This window comes from Leucoraja erinacea, chromosome 30 (assembly GCF_028641065.1).
Source record: "Leucoraja erinacea ecotype New England chromosome 30, Leri_hhj_1, whole genome shotgun sequence".
Taxonomy (NCBI): domain Eukaryota; kingdom Metazoa; phylum Chordata; class Chondrichthyes; order Rajiformes; family Rajidae; genus Leucoraja; species Leucoraja erinaceus.
Window position 1 is genome coordinate 16,128,892 of NC_073406.1, and position 16,373 is coordinate 16,145,264.

Genomic DNA, 16,373 nt, shown 5'->3' on the forward strand with positions numbered 1-16,373 from the left:
CAGAGAAAGCCCTTGTGGTCACAGGTAGAATGTACAAACTCCGTACAGACAGCACCCATAGTCAGAATCGAACATAGGTCTCTGGCGCGGTAAGGCAGCAACTCTGCAGCTGAACCACCCCAAAAACCAGTAAAAACAACAGAAACCCAGGGTCTGCCTTCAGGACTCATTGCCCAACCTGTGGCAACTTTGGGAAAATCTTGGGGTGCAAGCTTTGTAATTTTGGATCGACATGGGTTGGAACAAGGATTAGAATTACCCATGACCTTGTCAAATGGTGGGAGCATGCGCAAGGGCCCAGGCACTTCCATGCCAAGTAAACTGTACTGTGGCAATGGTGGATATATCACAGATATAGGGATATGCCAGTGTACCACCCAGTCAGTCAGTTTAGAAGGGTCAAGGACCTGAAACGGTTTCTCTTTCCACAGATGCTGCCTGAACTACCAGCATTTTCTCTTATTTCAGATTTCCAGCATTTACAGTTTAAAATAAATTCAGTCAGTTTGATAACAGATTGTACAGACTACTCAAGACATAATTTACCAATGAGGCTAGTTTTATTTCAGATGTTACTTAATGCCATCTCATAACATCCACCAAAATTGATTCATTTTTACACAGGCATCTCTACACACGTAGCTTTGCCCTCCCATGGACCACTTGTCCTCTGTGAACCTGCTTCTTCATAGTCTACACCTGACATCCTCAAATACAAGAGTGCAAGACTATTGGCACAGCTCAGCCGAAAGGCAATTTGCAAAGCACCATTTGCGACAAGTCCCTGCAATGGAGATGCAAGAGACTTCAGATATTGGACTCTGGAGGAACCAATCTGTTGGAGAACTCAGCAGATCAAACAATATCTGTGCGGGGGGAAATTGACAGTCGACACCCAAGGTCAGGTCCAGATAAAGGCCTGACCAAAGCGTTCTGTCCATTTACCTTCACAGATGCTGTTGAACTCAGATTGCTTGCTGTTCCAAATCCCTGCAATGAACTAAAGGAGTGAAGTTTTTTTTTAAATTCACAAACGGCAGGCTAAATTGGAATATAATTTTTTGTTCAAAATACTGCACTTAATCACTGCTCACAGAATATTTTCTGGATAAGTAACTGTTTTGAGACATTGTATTAATGGTTTCATTTCTATTCCCTCCCTCCCTCCTTCCTTCCTTACCCCTACAGGGTACAAATGCATGCTGTGATATAGACTGCAGGCCCCTCTATCCTAACATGCACCTCAGCTCACGTGCATCTTCTAGAGAGAGGAGAGGGTCCTGCTGCAGGATAGTTTGCTCAACTCTCATTCAGTTGCATTACAGTCCTGGATGAACACTGGACACTCGGGCAATGTACCATCAGCTTCTGGAATTATATTCCAGCCAATCGCTGCACCTTCAGGAAAGAAAAAACAGGTGCTGAAGCACAAATAGGGAAAACAAAAAAAAGTGCAAGCTTCTCTTTAAATTTTCAAAGATGGTTTCTTTGATTCAATACCAGACTTGGGCTTCAATGGAAAGGGCAATATTTACTTTTTTGCCACAAAAGGGGCAAAGGAAAAAAAACACTTTGCCCCTTTCACTACAAAGCTCTCCACCGCCAAGTAGATACCTTTTTTGTGTGGACACAGTTGCAATGGATGAAGCACCATGAATAATTTCTCATAGCAAGCCAAACACCAACAACATAATGAGCAAATGATCAGTCTTTTCAGAAATGTTAACTGAGGGTCAAATATTGGTCAGGTCACCGGGAAAAACTCCTCGCTGCTTTTTGAAACAATTCCCGGGGGATATTTAGTCCACTTGGGACGCCAGATGAGGAGTTGTTTAACGCCTCTTCCGAGAGGTTTTGTGTGGGGCTATCGGATAATGGTCACACAATCGACATTCAGGTTCAGGTCAGTCTTGGCTGGGTAAACCACCTTCAAGTTCCCATCCACATCAACAACCCGCACTTGCTTCACGATCAGTTCAGATGTGGCTGCCTGAGTCACGGTCTGATCGACCGCAGGGTCTGGAACTACAGTTACTTCGCTCGCCTCTTCAGCCTCGTCACCGGATACAATCTCCTGTTCTTGATTTTCGACTGTGAACTTGTTCAATTCGGCCATTCGCTGTATTTAAAAATAAAACAAGCTTTATGGTTGTTTGCATAAAATGTGGCCATTCTGTTCAGCTCACTGATCAATTCTGGAGCTTTCAAGCCTCTTCCACGATGTACCGTCTCATTCATTCAGGCAACCAAAATACAACACAAGTAAACATCGCTATTGTTTTACACAATCATTTAATAAACCAGAGATGGATTCAGAAACAGAAGGCATTAACTCATAGTATGAAATGTGGTGTAAAACCTGTAGATTTTTGTCCGGCTGCAGGGACAGTCAACAATATCTCCCCCAGACACCCTGGCTAACTTGAGAACATTTCCCCCCTGGTTGGAAACGTCAAAGATCAGAGGGCTTAGCTTTAAGGTGAGAGGGGCAAAGTTTTAAGGAGATGTGAGGGGCATCTGGACAACTGAACAGGATGGTTAAAAAGCCTTTAGTACAGAGTCATGCAGCTTGGAAACGAGCCCCTTGGCCATGTTGAATAAGATGCCCCATCTAAGCTAGTCCCATTTCCAACTTGGCCCATATTCTTCCAAACCAGGTAGTTGTCAAACAATCTTTTGAAAGTTGTTCCTCAACTACTTCCTCTGATGGCATGTTCAATATACCCACATCCATCTGTTTGAAAGGTTTCCCCTCGGGTTCTTGTGAAATCTTTCCCCTCATCATAAACCTTTGCTCCTCCAGCTCTAGATTCCCCTCCCCCGGGAAAAAGACTGCATTCATGCTATTTATTTCCCTCATGGTTTTACACACCTCGAAAAGATCATTCCCCTCAGGCTTCTGTGCTCCAAGGAAGTCTAAGCCTTCTCAACCTCTCCCTATAGCTTGGGCTATTGATTACGGGAGAAGGGAGATAATGTTATAACTTTAACAAGCATCAGCTAGGCCACAGTTTGAGAAATAAATCCCATTTTGCTCACTACGCCACGGGAGAGATTTGATAGAACAATAGAGCAGGAAAGGAAGAGTCTCCAGGTTACTGCTTGCACCAAATGATAACAATTATGAAGGGAGACTGACAAAGCTGGGGTTGTTTTACTTGGAACAAAGCAGGGAGGCTTAATCAAGTTATAACATTAAGCTTGAGGGGTGGGAGTGAATTCAATGCTGACAGAAGGAATCTAATTCCTTCAGCTGAGAGGTCAAATACCAATGGACAAGGATTGTACATAGTAACAAAACGTTGAGGACAATTAAGGAAATAATATGCAAAATAATTTTGAACACACTGTTTATAAACGTATTCATTAGAAACGGTAGAGGATATGTACTTGAAGTTCCATTACCTATGCACTGAGACTTTAAAACTAGTTGAACATTTTGGCATGAATATGCTGGGCTGAATGGCCTCTCTTTGTGCTGCATAATCACACGGCATAAAATCAAATAGAACACCATTCATTCTAACTCGGATGAGTTCACAATCATTGTGTAAAACCCGTAGCAGCATGGAGCTTGAATCCAGAGGTCTGAAGGAGGGAGGATTCAGTCTGGAGCAGTATTGCAGGATATATCCCAGATCACAGTGATACTGCACCAATATCTGACCTAGGGGTATGAACACTCAGTGCAAAAACCAACAGCTGTGAAACACTGCTCGGTGTTTTGATTTCATGCTCCTGATACCAGACACATAAACCACAACAGGTAGATTTTCCAAGAACATAGTCATTATTTCAACAATGCTATTGTGCGGTTTGCAAAAGATGGCCTAATATTTATATAGTTGTGCCACAAAGCACTCACAACTCAGACCAAACAAATCCCATATACTGTTTAAAAACCAAACAATACCAATTATTAACAGGCAAGAATTACAAAGGGGTAGAATTTCTCGCCCCAGCAGATACGCCCATTATACAATGAAAAGCTGCTTATAAGTAGTATTAGATTAAATTCTACCAAGACTTTGTCAGCATGTCACGGAAGGGTATCCAATTACCTTCCATTTTGTTAAAATGCTTCCACGTGTTTGCATCAAGGATAATTATTTCTGTTACTTGAAGGCCATCGACCACCTCCGAACCGTACACATTTTTATCACATCACCTCACATTCTTCTGAATTGAGTTTGTTTAGGGCTACTCGACTAAATCTTTCCCCGTGGGACAACCCAGAACCATCTAGCTTTGTGGAACTGCCTCTCGGGGAATGTTCTTCCTCAAATAAGTAATCCAAAACTGCAAACAAATTCCATGTGTGGTCACATCAAAACTATGCAGCTGGAGCAAGATTTCCTTATCCTTATACAAATGCCAACATTCCAAAATGGTGCAGCTGAGAGTTGCTGCCTCACAGTGCCAGAGACCAGGGTTTGATCCTGGTCTTGTGTGCTGTCCGTGTGGAGTTTGCATGTTCTTCGTGAAACTGTATTTTCTCCTGGTACTCCGGTTTCCTCCCCAATTCCAATGACATGCGGGTTTGTAGGATAACTGACCTCCGTAAATTGCCCCTAGTGTGTAGTGAATGGATGTGAAAGTGGGATAACATAGAACTAGTGTGAACATGGTGGGCTAGATGGCTTATTTTCATGTTGTATCTTTCAGTCAATTAATTCCACCTGCCTAGCTGAGTACTCACCATGGCTGCATGCTAACATTTGGGTTTTCATCCAGTAACATCTGACCTCTCGAAACCACAGCATTTAACAGCCTCGTATTTCTTCAGCGAATTCAGGTTTCTGTTCTTCCCACCAAATTGGGTAACATTTTGCCCACTCATCCAACCTTCATTCTATTGAAGTATTTTTGTTTATAAATAGCTTGCAACTAACTTTCTAATTGTCTTTGGATCATCAATAAACTTTGATACTGTTCATTCAAATCCCTCATCTAGGTAATTTAATATAATTTGTAAATGATTTGGCCCTTGCATTGAACACTATAGTATACCACACATTTCAACAATGACCTCTTCATACTTGGCCTCCATTCCTTAATTTTCTGCCAGTTTATCAATTCTCCATCCATGTCAAAATATTCCTCTCATTACCAGTACTCCTCATCTTCTATAGTAACATTTCCGAAGAAGGGTCCCAACCAGAAATGTCCCCGACCCATTCCTTCTAAAGATGCTGCCTGATCTGCTGAAGTTCCTCCGGCACTTTGTTTTGCTCAAGATCCCAGCACTTGCAATTCCTTGTGTCTCCAGTTACGTTTAACATTGTTTCATATCAAATATATTTTGGAAAAGCAAATCAATTATTTCTATTAATTCCCTGAGCCTTCAAAGTTCTGTAATAAATGTCAAATACAATTTTCCTTTCAAAAACTAAACCAGTGATTATAATGATTTTCAAAATTCCCTATCAGCATTTGCCTAATAATGGGCCTGGGCATATTTTAATGTCCATTTTGTTGATTAATGGGCCTTAGTTCATTACCTTCTTTCTCTCCCATTCTGGGAAAGATACTCGACGTGGGTCTTCCAAACACCTGGAATTCTAAAAGACTACAACCAATGCTTTTACTACCACTGCTGCCAAAAACTCTCAAAAACATTAAAATCAATAATTAAGAAAAATGATTAGTTAACGAAATCAGTAGACAGTAAACATTTTATTCTGAGACATTACATAAAATGCAATTAGAAATATTTTTTTTAGTGTTTGAAAATGTCAACTTTTTGTCAATTTATTGATTTTGGTCAATTTCAAGACGGCTGGAAACAGCAGAAGCTTCAGAGCAGCAATTGTCTAAAACCCTACCAACCAACAGATTCACCGCACCATGACACCAATCGCTAACAGATCCACTTCTCTAATAACAGCAGAACCATGGATGACGGCTCCTTGGATTCCATGAGTGGAATTCCCCAGCAAGTTATTCAATAAGTGTTTTTCTTGCCAAGAAAGAGTCCCTACTCAGAATAATATTTTAAGTATATTGTGCCTACTAAACCATTACACTTGGAAGGGAAGCTAATAATCAAACAAATGTCTACAACATAGAATAGCATTTATTTATTGTCTTGATGATACGTTAAAGAAAGATAAGGGGCAATGAAAAGTTTATCCACATCGTGCATTTGAAACTGTGTCGATTGAAAGTTCCTAAAGAAGCCTCAGTTAAGTTTTGACAAAAGATGAGATCAGATTCAACCAGCAAATATTCTTAGTCCAACAAAGGTGAAACTACTTCACACCATCGAGGAGAAGTATGGACTCAATATGTATCCAGTGGCAACAGGATGACAAAGAAAAATCCAACAGAACAAACAAAGGCAGGAGGAGAGTTTGAGTGACTCACCATAATCAAGCTGTCCATCACTTCTTTGCAAGCCTGCAGATTGGCAGAACTGGTCACTTCCACGAACAGCTGACTTGTGGTTTTTTTAATCTAAAAAATGAAAACATAATGGGAGTAATGCGAACAACAAAACAGCACGAGGAAAACAATGTGCTGAGGGAAGTTCGTGCAACGAAGACTTTAATCTTATTGCAGGCACTAATTAATATGCCGTGCTTTCCCAACATTTTATACTGTTGTTTTTGGAAAAATAGTCGGCCAGAATTATGATCATTGGCAGCATCCTAAGATTTAGGGACTTTGCTCTTCCTGCGGCTTGCCATTAATAGTATACTTTCCCTTTACATTCCACTTCCCAAAATGTAGCACCTCACACTTGGATTAAACTTTATTCGCCATTTTGATGCCCATTTTTCTGGTGATCGATATCCTGCTGTACATCATGAAGGAATCTAATGAACAATTCCCACTAGATTAAACCCATTAATCAGAAACATTGTGTTGCCTCAGATAATCAGACAGACGAAGTTTAGTGCCCAGTTTTTGTCGCCCTATATGAGACCCGGGTTCGATCCTGATTGCGGATGCCGTCTGTACTGAATTTGTACGTTCTCCCTGTGGCTGCGTGAGTTTTCTCCAGGTGCTCCGGTTTCCTCCCACGTGCCAAACGCATGCAGATTTGCGGGTTAATTGGTTTCTGTAAATTGTCCCCTAGCGTGTAGGACATGGAACTAGTGAACGAGTGATCGTTGGGCCGAAGGGCCTGTTTTCACACTGTATCTCTAAGCTAAACTGAGGAGAGATGGTCTCCTCTGACAGGTGACAAAGAAAAAGAGAGACTAAAGACAAAGCGGAATGTTTTGAGAGGAATTTCCAAAGCTTAAGTTCCTGGCAACTGTGGATACGCCAGTTAAAAGTACAGTGGGAATTTGCAGGTTGCCGGAGGACTATGGGAACTTCTACATTTCTCATATTAACCACAGGGTGGCGCAGCTGGAAGATCTGCTGCCTCACAGCGCTAGAGACCCAGATTTGATACTGACCTTTGGTGCCACTGCACTCTGATCATATGGGAAAGGAAAGAATTAGGCCATTCGGCCCATCAAGTCTACTCCACCATTCAATCGTGGCTGATCTATCTCTCCCTCCTAACCCCCACTCTCCTGCCTTCTCCCCATTACCTCTGACACCCATACTAATCAAGAATCTATGGCACTGTCGATAGAGAAAATGTCAGTCCAATTTATTTGGAATGAATCAAGTTAATTTCTTGCTGGGATTCCAAGAATGTGGAGTTTCAATAAGATAAAAAGCAGACCACTTCAACTCTCACTGCAGAGTTACACGGATTATAGGCCATTTCCAGGGAAGTACCTTAGTTTTTTCACTGTTTGTGATTGGCGGGAAAGAAATGACACAATCTTCCGCATCGACCAAACAGGGAAAATTCTCTTTCCCATTGAGTAACTGGAGATATCTGGAAAACAAAGAACAGTGCAGGTAAAATACAGTCTGCCGCAGGTTTTATACACCAACATAACGTGTGAACACATGGGAGAATGAATAAAAAGACTATTTTATTAATTATCTGTCATGATCGGGAATCTCCAAAGCATTTTAGACTAGCTAGCACATCAAGGTTACATAGAATGGTACAGCACCGAAAAAGGGCCCACAAAGGTCCACACTATCCAGTGCTATATTACACTAATCTCTTCTGCCTGCACGTTAACCCTATAACTCAATTCCCTGCATAACCCTGTGCCCGCTTCTTAAATGCCACTGTTGTAGTTGTTTCGACACCACTCTCGGTAACTCATTCCAAACATACTCCACTGAAAAAAAACTTGCCCCACTCACCTGTCTTTGATATTTCGACCCTGGGAGAAAAATTCTGGCTGTCTACCCTATACCTTTCAATTTTACATACTTCTATTCTATCAGTTCTCTCTTCAGCTTCTGATGCTCCAGAGAAAACAATTCAAGTTCATGACCATGTTGTAATAATTTGTGTTTCTATTATAATGAATCCATTACAATGACCACATGATCTGTTAGTGGTGTTGATTGAGGGAAAAATCATGTTGTCAAGATACTGAGAATCCCCCACTCTTCTTCGGTGGAGCAGTGGTAGAGTTGCTGCCTTACAGCTCTTTCAGTGCCAGGGACCCAGGTTCTGTCAGATGCTGTCTGTACGGAGTTTGTACGTTCTTCCTTAGGTTTTCATTGAGAACTTCAGTTTCCTCACACACTCAAAAGACATACAGGTTTGTAGGTTAATGGGTTTGTATAAATGTAAATTGTCCCTAGTTTATGTAGGATAACATAGGTCGGCGCAGACTGTGGGCCGAAGGGTCTGTTTCCGTGCTATATCTCTAAACTAAAACAAAAGGACCATGGAATCTACACAAAGGGCCTTTAGATAAGCACATGGATATGTCGGGAATGCAGGGATATGTATCACGTGCAGGCAGATGATTTGTTTATTTTGGCATCACATTCAGCCTGGACATTGTGGGCCGAAGGACATGTTCCTGTACTGCACCTTTCTATGTTCGATATTTGCACTGGGTTTGATTGGCTCTTAGTTAGGTTAGTGTCAGGACAGATCACTCATTACCAGGAGGGCACATATTAGAGGATGACAGGGGTTATGGGGAGAAGGCAGGAGAATGGGGTTGAGGGGGAAAGGTAGATCTACAACAATCGAATGGTGGAATGGCCTAATTCTGCTCCTATAAGTTATGAATTTAGATGATCAAGAGAGAAAATAATTGGTCTGTGCTAATCCTGTTGATATAAATAGTGCTTAGATGAGAATTATCATCCAAGTGGGAAACTAAAGGTCCATTGGGAACACAGTGAAGAACACAGAGGCTGTGGCTTAATTGACAGCAACACCAGAGTTCAACCTCATCACACCCAGAAACTGTCGGCAACAGCAATTTTAGTACATGAGCATATTGGATTCATATTTGATCAAAATAATATAAAATATTTATCTGATCAAAAAATGTTATTAATTTTTGTATTAAATTGTAACACAATAATGTAATTTTATTACTGACTTGTGCAGCCCAGACACATTTTGCCGCTTTTTCTGCTTCCGTTGCTCATCGGCTTCCATCTGTAACTGTCGCACCAGATCAAGCGCCTTCACCTCCTTCCTTCCAAGTGGGGTAATCTGAAAGATCAGATGGAATTACTTGAATATTCAACTTCTTTGTATTGGTGAGATGTGGAGAAAACATGGATGGCGCAAGGCTGAGACAGTTCAATTAGAGATACCTTATTTAGCCAAGGGAAAATCTTCCATGGTGGATTTGGTTATTGATTTGATTGAAATATACATCATGGAAACTCTTTAACCCACCGAGATCATGCCATCCGTCGATCACCCATTTGTACTAGTTCTATGTTATGCCACTTTCACATCTACTATCTTTAGGGGTATATATTGTACATAGAACACAGAAATGTACAGTTCAGAAACATGTTCTTTGGTCCACAATGTGGACCAATCCCTTATCCCTGTGGTCCCTTATTATGTATCTATGCACTGTAAATGACTCGATTGTAATCATGTATTGTCTTTCCACTGGCTGGTTAGCACGCAACAAAAGATTTTTACTGTGCTTCAGTACACATGACAATAAACTCAACTGAAACAACGTCCAGGCCGAACATGATGTACAACATCATTTTTATGAATGGCTCACAAACATGTTTTTATTGCAGTCATGTAATTTTTGCTAGTGCATACACCAACAATATTTACTCATGTACACATTTACCTTCAAGGATTGGGAGGGCCTGGCATCATACAATAGCGGTCCTTTCACCAGCTGCAGATCATGAGTAGCAATAGTCGCCAATGTTCTCTTAAGACAGATGTCATCATGCAATTTGGTCTGGGATAGGAGAAGAAAAGTGACTTGGGGTTACCTACTGGGCCATAAAACAGAGGTAATTTTTGTGTGGCATGAGAGATGGAGTGCCAGGGAAATTATTTCCCACAAACTCCAAACATGTACAGAATTAAATCAGAGATGAAATGCCTTTGAAGAATTGACCTGATCCCAAGCATTTTCACAGGCGGTCACTGTAAACATTCTTGTCACTAAGGCACAACAGGCATTCAGAAGGGGCAGACATGATAATTTACAGTTTTGCATCCAAAAAATAGCATGAATCTTCTGTTGTAGAGCACTCTTCATCAATTCCACAACAGAACAGAACATTGACTGCAATAAATTAACAACAAATTAACATAGTTTTACCTTCTGAAGCTTGTTTTTGTAGGACCGATAGTTTTTTCTTTTTCATTATTTAAAACATTTTCTCCATTCCAATTCATTGCTTTTGGAAACTAACATTTCAGCAAAATGCAAATGTATGTGTGAATGGTGATACATTAAAAGCAAATAAATAAATACTATACAATAGCATAGAAATAACATAATCTAAGCATGTTAGAAAACTACATGTGAGAACAGTGATTTATATTTAACTAAAGTCAATAGAGTGACATATTACCTGAGCCACGAGGAATCTTTTCAAAGCATTTCCTGGTCTCAGTTGCATTCCTTCTATGATACAACACACTATGTAGGGTCTCACATCCTTGACATTGGGAGTGACTTTCACTTGAACTGTGCAAGGACTTTCTGAAAAACGCAGCACTCGTAACACAAGCTTGTTCAGGTCCTCCTCATCTGATTCATCAGCATCATCTCTCTTCATAGCTTTCTTCCTCGCTTTCTCCTTGCTCTCATTTTTCTCACTTCCCTCTGTTTTCCCTCTCCCCTTCCCGCGACCTCCTGCCTTCAGATAGTCCAAGATCGATTTAGTCTGGCAACCATTTACCATTTTCTCCAGTCGTTTATCTTTGAACTTATTTCCTTTCAAGTTGATTTCTTTCAGCTTGGGACAGTCAGCCAGCTCGCAGGGAATCTCTGAGAGGAAGTTGTCCGATAGATCCAGAGTCTTAAACACAAAAGGAGGGGCATTTAGTGATTATTGTACAAAAAGTGCACACCTGTAGAATTCTTCACACAGGAGGCAGCCATTTGGACCATCACATCCATGATGGCATTAAGGTCTAGCAGTTGAAAGCATCAGAAATTACAAGCAAGGAGGAAAAAACAAAGTACGAGTTTCAGAAGTTTGAAGATGATGATTTGATGGCAGAATTTGAGAAGAGCGGAAGGATGATATAGTATTGCAAAACAGCTCTAAAAAGCACCAAAAAGAGGCTGAAGGAGCACTTATCATTGATGAGTGGAGACAAAATGGCTGATGAAGGAAAGGTATATGAGGGATGTATTGTTGAGGCACCTTGAGGGCTAGAGTAAGAGATAATGATGAATGGGTCCCATTGGATTCTAGTACGGATGATCCTTAGAATATGTAGAATTATGAGAGCACAAAAGGAGCCAGTCATTTCAAAGCCTGAATCTATATTTTACTAGACTAAGCGGGACCCATTGGGTTACAGCTTCACACGGCAGGGCTGGTCCCCGAAATGCAATATTCCACCTCTCCAATTTTAATATTGGTGGCCAGTAGGGGGTGGGGCTTTCTGGAGTGCTAGTATCGGTGTTATGATCTGAAGGGACTGGTTTCCAGAGGGCTAGTATGGACCTTGTGAGCCGAATGGATTCCTAGGCTGGCGGCTCAGTCACTCAAGCCTGTTGTGCTGGCAGGTCACTCACTCACGGCTGGTGGGCTGGCAGTTGACTTATGGCTATTCCTTGAAATTCCATTTCAAGCAGCATGCAAGGCCACCAAATTCAAGTGCAGTTTATTACCACTTCAAGCAGGGTGCAAGGCCACCAAATTCAAGTTCAGTTTCATACCATTTCAAGCAGGGTGCAAGGCCACTAAAGACAGCGAGTCGTGACCTCTCCATCTTGCAGAGACTGAGCCACGCCCACACTTCTGGGTTTTATAGTTCCTCCCCCCCCACAAGAAGGGGCATGGCCTTCATGGCGTGATTGACAGGAGAGAGAATCTCAACATTTTTTAAACACTAATAACTCTTTTATTTTTCTTCGATGGGAAAAATCCTCGGCACCTGATGAGCAGAAGGGGACTCTGAGTAAGATGGCCAAAAAACACAGCCGTATCAATATAAAGCGCAAACAGAAAGTGGTCAAGATTAGACTTTTAATTATATAGAAGGCAATGCAACTTTAATTAGGCAAGGCAACTTTAATTAGACAAGGCAACTTTCATTAGGCAGCACATTTTTAGCATTTCCAATCCAAAGGCAACACAGCTTTAGCATTTCCAAACGAAAGGCAACATAGCTTTAGCATTTCCAAACTATATTTTCAAACCACATTAGGGCACTGACAGGTCAGTAAAACCACTCAGACTATAGTAGACATGTGTTCAGTGTTATTCACAGCTCAGACTGAGAGACGTGACCCTCTCGCGCCCCCATCTTGCAGAGACTGACTGAGGCACTCCACACTTCCGGGTTTTATAGTCCCTCCGGAAGGGGCGTGGCCTTCAGGAGAGAGAATCTCAACATTTTTTAAATACTAATAGCTCTTTTATTTTTCATCAATGGGAAAAATCCTCTTGGCCTGCACAGCGGACGGGGACTCTGAGTAAGATGGCCAAAAATCTCAGCCGTAAGTGGCCAAGATCAGACTTTTAGTAATATAGATAGCACAGTGCAGTTTCATTCGCCCACTCTTTCTCCAAATTCTTTGGCTTTAAACATTTATATAAACCAACTGTGAAAGCCATACTGGTATCTGCATTCATGCGCTGTCAGGTTGTGTTCCATACTATACTTAGCTCATGAAGGAGTTTCTCATCACGTCACCATGGACCTTTTGCCAATCACTTCAACAGTATATAGGAAGGTACCATATATATTCCACCACAAACAGGGCTAGTCATGGCTGAAAACATTGCCCGTTTCTCATGGGCAATAACGTATGTAAAACAAAGGAGAAAAGGACCATTCCGCTTTTAGTAGTAAAGGGCCTGTCCCACTTGGCGATTTTTTTGGCGACTGTCGGCATCATTGACTGATGTATCGGGCCACCGAAAACGTTGCTGCGTGATGCGGCGTAGCTACGTATTGACGTGCGGTGCCTCAAGTGTCGCAAATGTTCAAAATCTTTCAACGATCTGTTACGTCAGTCAATGGCGCCGGCAGTCGCCGAAAAAAATCACCAAGTGGGACAGGCCCTTAAGAGTGTAGATCTGACCTCCCATCTACCTCACCAGCTAGAGTGCAGCCCTGACCTTCCATTGGAGACTTTTGAATTATCTTTAATCCGACATAAGCTTGCACTAAATGTTGCACTTTTATCTATACTTGTGGGGGGCTAGATTGTATTCATGTATAGTCTTTTCCTTGACTGAATTGCTTATCACTTTTCTTGGTATATGTGACAATAATAATAAACTAAACTTTAACATTAATGTGATATGGAACTCAAAAATCTGTTCAATCTCTGATACAGGTTGGAGGACAAGTGAAATCTAACTGCATTTAAAGGATGTGTAAATCTGAAGAAGGGTCTCAACCTGAAACGTCAACCATTCCTTATCTCCAGAGACGCAACCTGTCCCCGCTGAGTTACTACAGCAATTTGTATCTGCATTTACAGGATGCTTGGACAGGTATATGGTGGAAAAGGGTTAGGGGGATATTGAGCAAACACAAGAAAATGTGACGAGCTTAGATGGGGGGCATCTTGGTCAGCATGGCCAAGTTGGGCCAAAGGGCCTGTTTTCAGGCTGTATGAAACAGGTGTCTTAAGGCAGAACTAGTTTTTGAGCAAGAATTACTTGCTACTTTTTATTAACATTTAGGAACTACCTGCTGCCCCTTTTCATTGAAAAAAATGGTGTGTTGTCCAGTTATAATAACATCATGTTACTCCACACACAATTATTGTGGTGAAGCAATTAATCAATGTTACATACTTGTTTAGTGTCAGAACTTATTGGTACATTGAAGCCAGTTTTACATGATAGTGGAGCTCCACTCAAAAACATCTTAATAAGTTAGAGACACTTGGGGAGGCAGATGCTGCCATCTGTGGCAAAAAAAAAAATTGCTGAGGAATTCAGTGAATCCAGGAGCATTCGTGGAGGGGAAAGGAATTGCCAACATTTTGGGTGGATACCTGCATCTGGGCAGATTAATTTAAGTAGAAAGTATTTGATTTGCTCTTGCTTTGGGTTAAGGTTTCTCTTGCTTTGGGTTAGGTTTGATACATGCATTGTGCTGTCTGTCCAGCTTTGCATCTGTCCAGCTTTGTCTCCAGTCATGAAGTATTGGTGCAGCAACCATTCACAGCCCATCCCGGGGTCTTTTACAGATTCTGAGGTGGATTTTATCAACACAAAGTTGAAAAAACACAAAAAGCATTCAAAATGGTGACAATATCTCTATAGTATTATGCAAAACACAAAAATGATGTAGGAATTTAGACGGCCAAGCAGCATTAGGGAGGGAAAGGACGTGACATTTTGGCTCAGGACCCTTCTGCAGACTGGATCAGACCCTAAACTTCACCTGTCAATTCCCACCCCAGATGCTGAGTGACTCTCTGCATTTGGTGCTTCGCTCAAGATTTCAGCACCTGCAGTCTCTTGAGACTCGACAATAGCGTTCTCTATAGTGTAAAAAGCAAAAAGACAGACAAGAAGGAACTCAGTCCCTCCCTCCACAACTCTATTATTCTTGACTCAGAGTGCATTCAAGGAGGAAAGGCAACAGAACAATCTCCATGATAATTCTAAATGCCCTCAAAAATTGTATCTCAGCACCTTGCTTTTACTGCTAAGAAAACACATCAACGTCTCTACTTCCAAAGAAGACCAAGGAAATACAACACATCTCCAGTCTGAAGAAGGGTTTCGGCCCGAAACGTAGCCTATTTCCTTTGCTCCGCAGATGCGGCTGCACCCGCTGAGTTCCTCCAGCACTTTTGGCTACCTTCGATTTTTCCAGCATCTGCAGTTCCTTCTTAAACATCTCCATTGGCCCTTATCAATTTCTGTAGATGCACCACAGGAACTATTCTGTCAAAACCCATAGGAAATGGCCTCCAATGTGCGGGGAGTGGGTGAGAAAGTGGGATGACATTTAAATAGTGTGATACAGACACACAATGTTGGAATAACTGAGCGGGTCAGGCAGTATCTCTGTAGAAAGGTGAGTTACTACAGCTTTTATGTGTCTATCTTCGGTGTAAGCCAGCATCTGCAGTTCCTTCCTATACAGATAACTAGTTTGAAGGGGTGATGATCGATGGATAGTGGCCGGCCCACTCCCCCTCCCCGCCCCTCCTCACCCGTAGGCCCCGCAGCTCGGAGATGCCGTCGCCGAGGCGCTCGATGCGGTTGCGGGCGGCGCTGAGGGTGCTGAGGAGCATGAGTCCGGAGGCGAGCAGGGCGGCAGGGAGCTCCGGCAGCAGGTTGTCGGAGAGGTGGAGGAGGGCGAGGCGGGAGCAGTTGGCCAGCTCGGACGGCAGGGCCTCCAGCTGGTTGCCGCTCGCCTTCAGGCTGCTGAGCTGCGTCAGGCGGCCGAGGGAGGCGGGCAGGGCGGACAGGCGGTTGTCCGACACGTCGAGCAGCCGCAGCTCGCTGAGCTGCCCCAGCTCCGGCGGCAGAGTCCGCAGGCCGTCGCCGCTCAGCACCAGGCTCCGCAACGCCCGCATGCGGCCCAGCCCGCCGCTGCCCTCCAGCCCCCGCAGCCCAGCCACGCCGCTCAGCTCCAGGTGCTGCAGCAGCGGCGCCAGCCCGTACAGCCGCGGGTCGAGCTCGTCACCCTCGGGCCGCGGGCCCCGCACCACCAGCTCCCGCCTCCCCTCCGCCAGCGCCAGCCCGACCTCCGGCCACTCGGGCGCCGCCATCACGCACCCACACCACACTGCGCAGGCGCGGCACCGGCAAGCGGCCTGGTGTCACGTGGTCGCCGGTGCACTGCGTCAATCACAATCAGCGTGGGGGGGGGGGGGGGCATAAGGTCA

The 16,373-nt window shown here is 43.0% G+C and overlaps 1 protein-coding gene across 1 annotated transcript; it reads right to left on the reverse strand.

The window, feature by feature from the left end:
* Positions 1 to 538: 538 nt before the first annotated feature.
* Positions 539 to 16,293, reverse strand: lrrc47 (leucine rich repeat containing 47). The gene is made up of 7 exons (XM_055659557.1): positions 15,696 to 16,293; positions 10,903 to 11,352; positions 10,161 to 10,277; positions 9,435 to 9,550; positions 7,741 to 7,843; positions 6,367 to 6,456; positions 539 to 2,119 (listed from the first exon to the last, which is right to left on the reverse strand). The coding sequence occupies exons 1-7, from the start codon at positions 16,254 to 16,256 to the stop codon at positions 1,865 to 1,867; spliced, it is 1,692 nt and encodes a 563-aa protein (XP_055515532.1). The 5' UTR covers positions 16,257 to 16,293; the 3' UTR covers positions 539 to 1,864.
* Between the last annotated feature and the right edge of the window lie 80 nt (positions 16,294 to 16,373).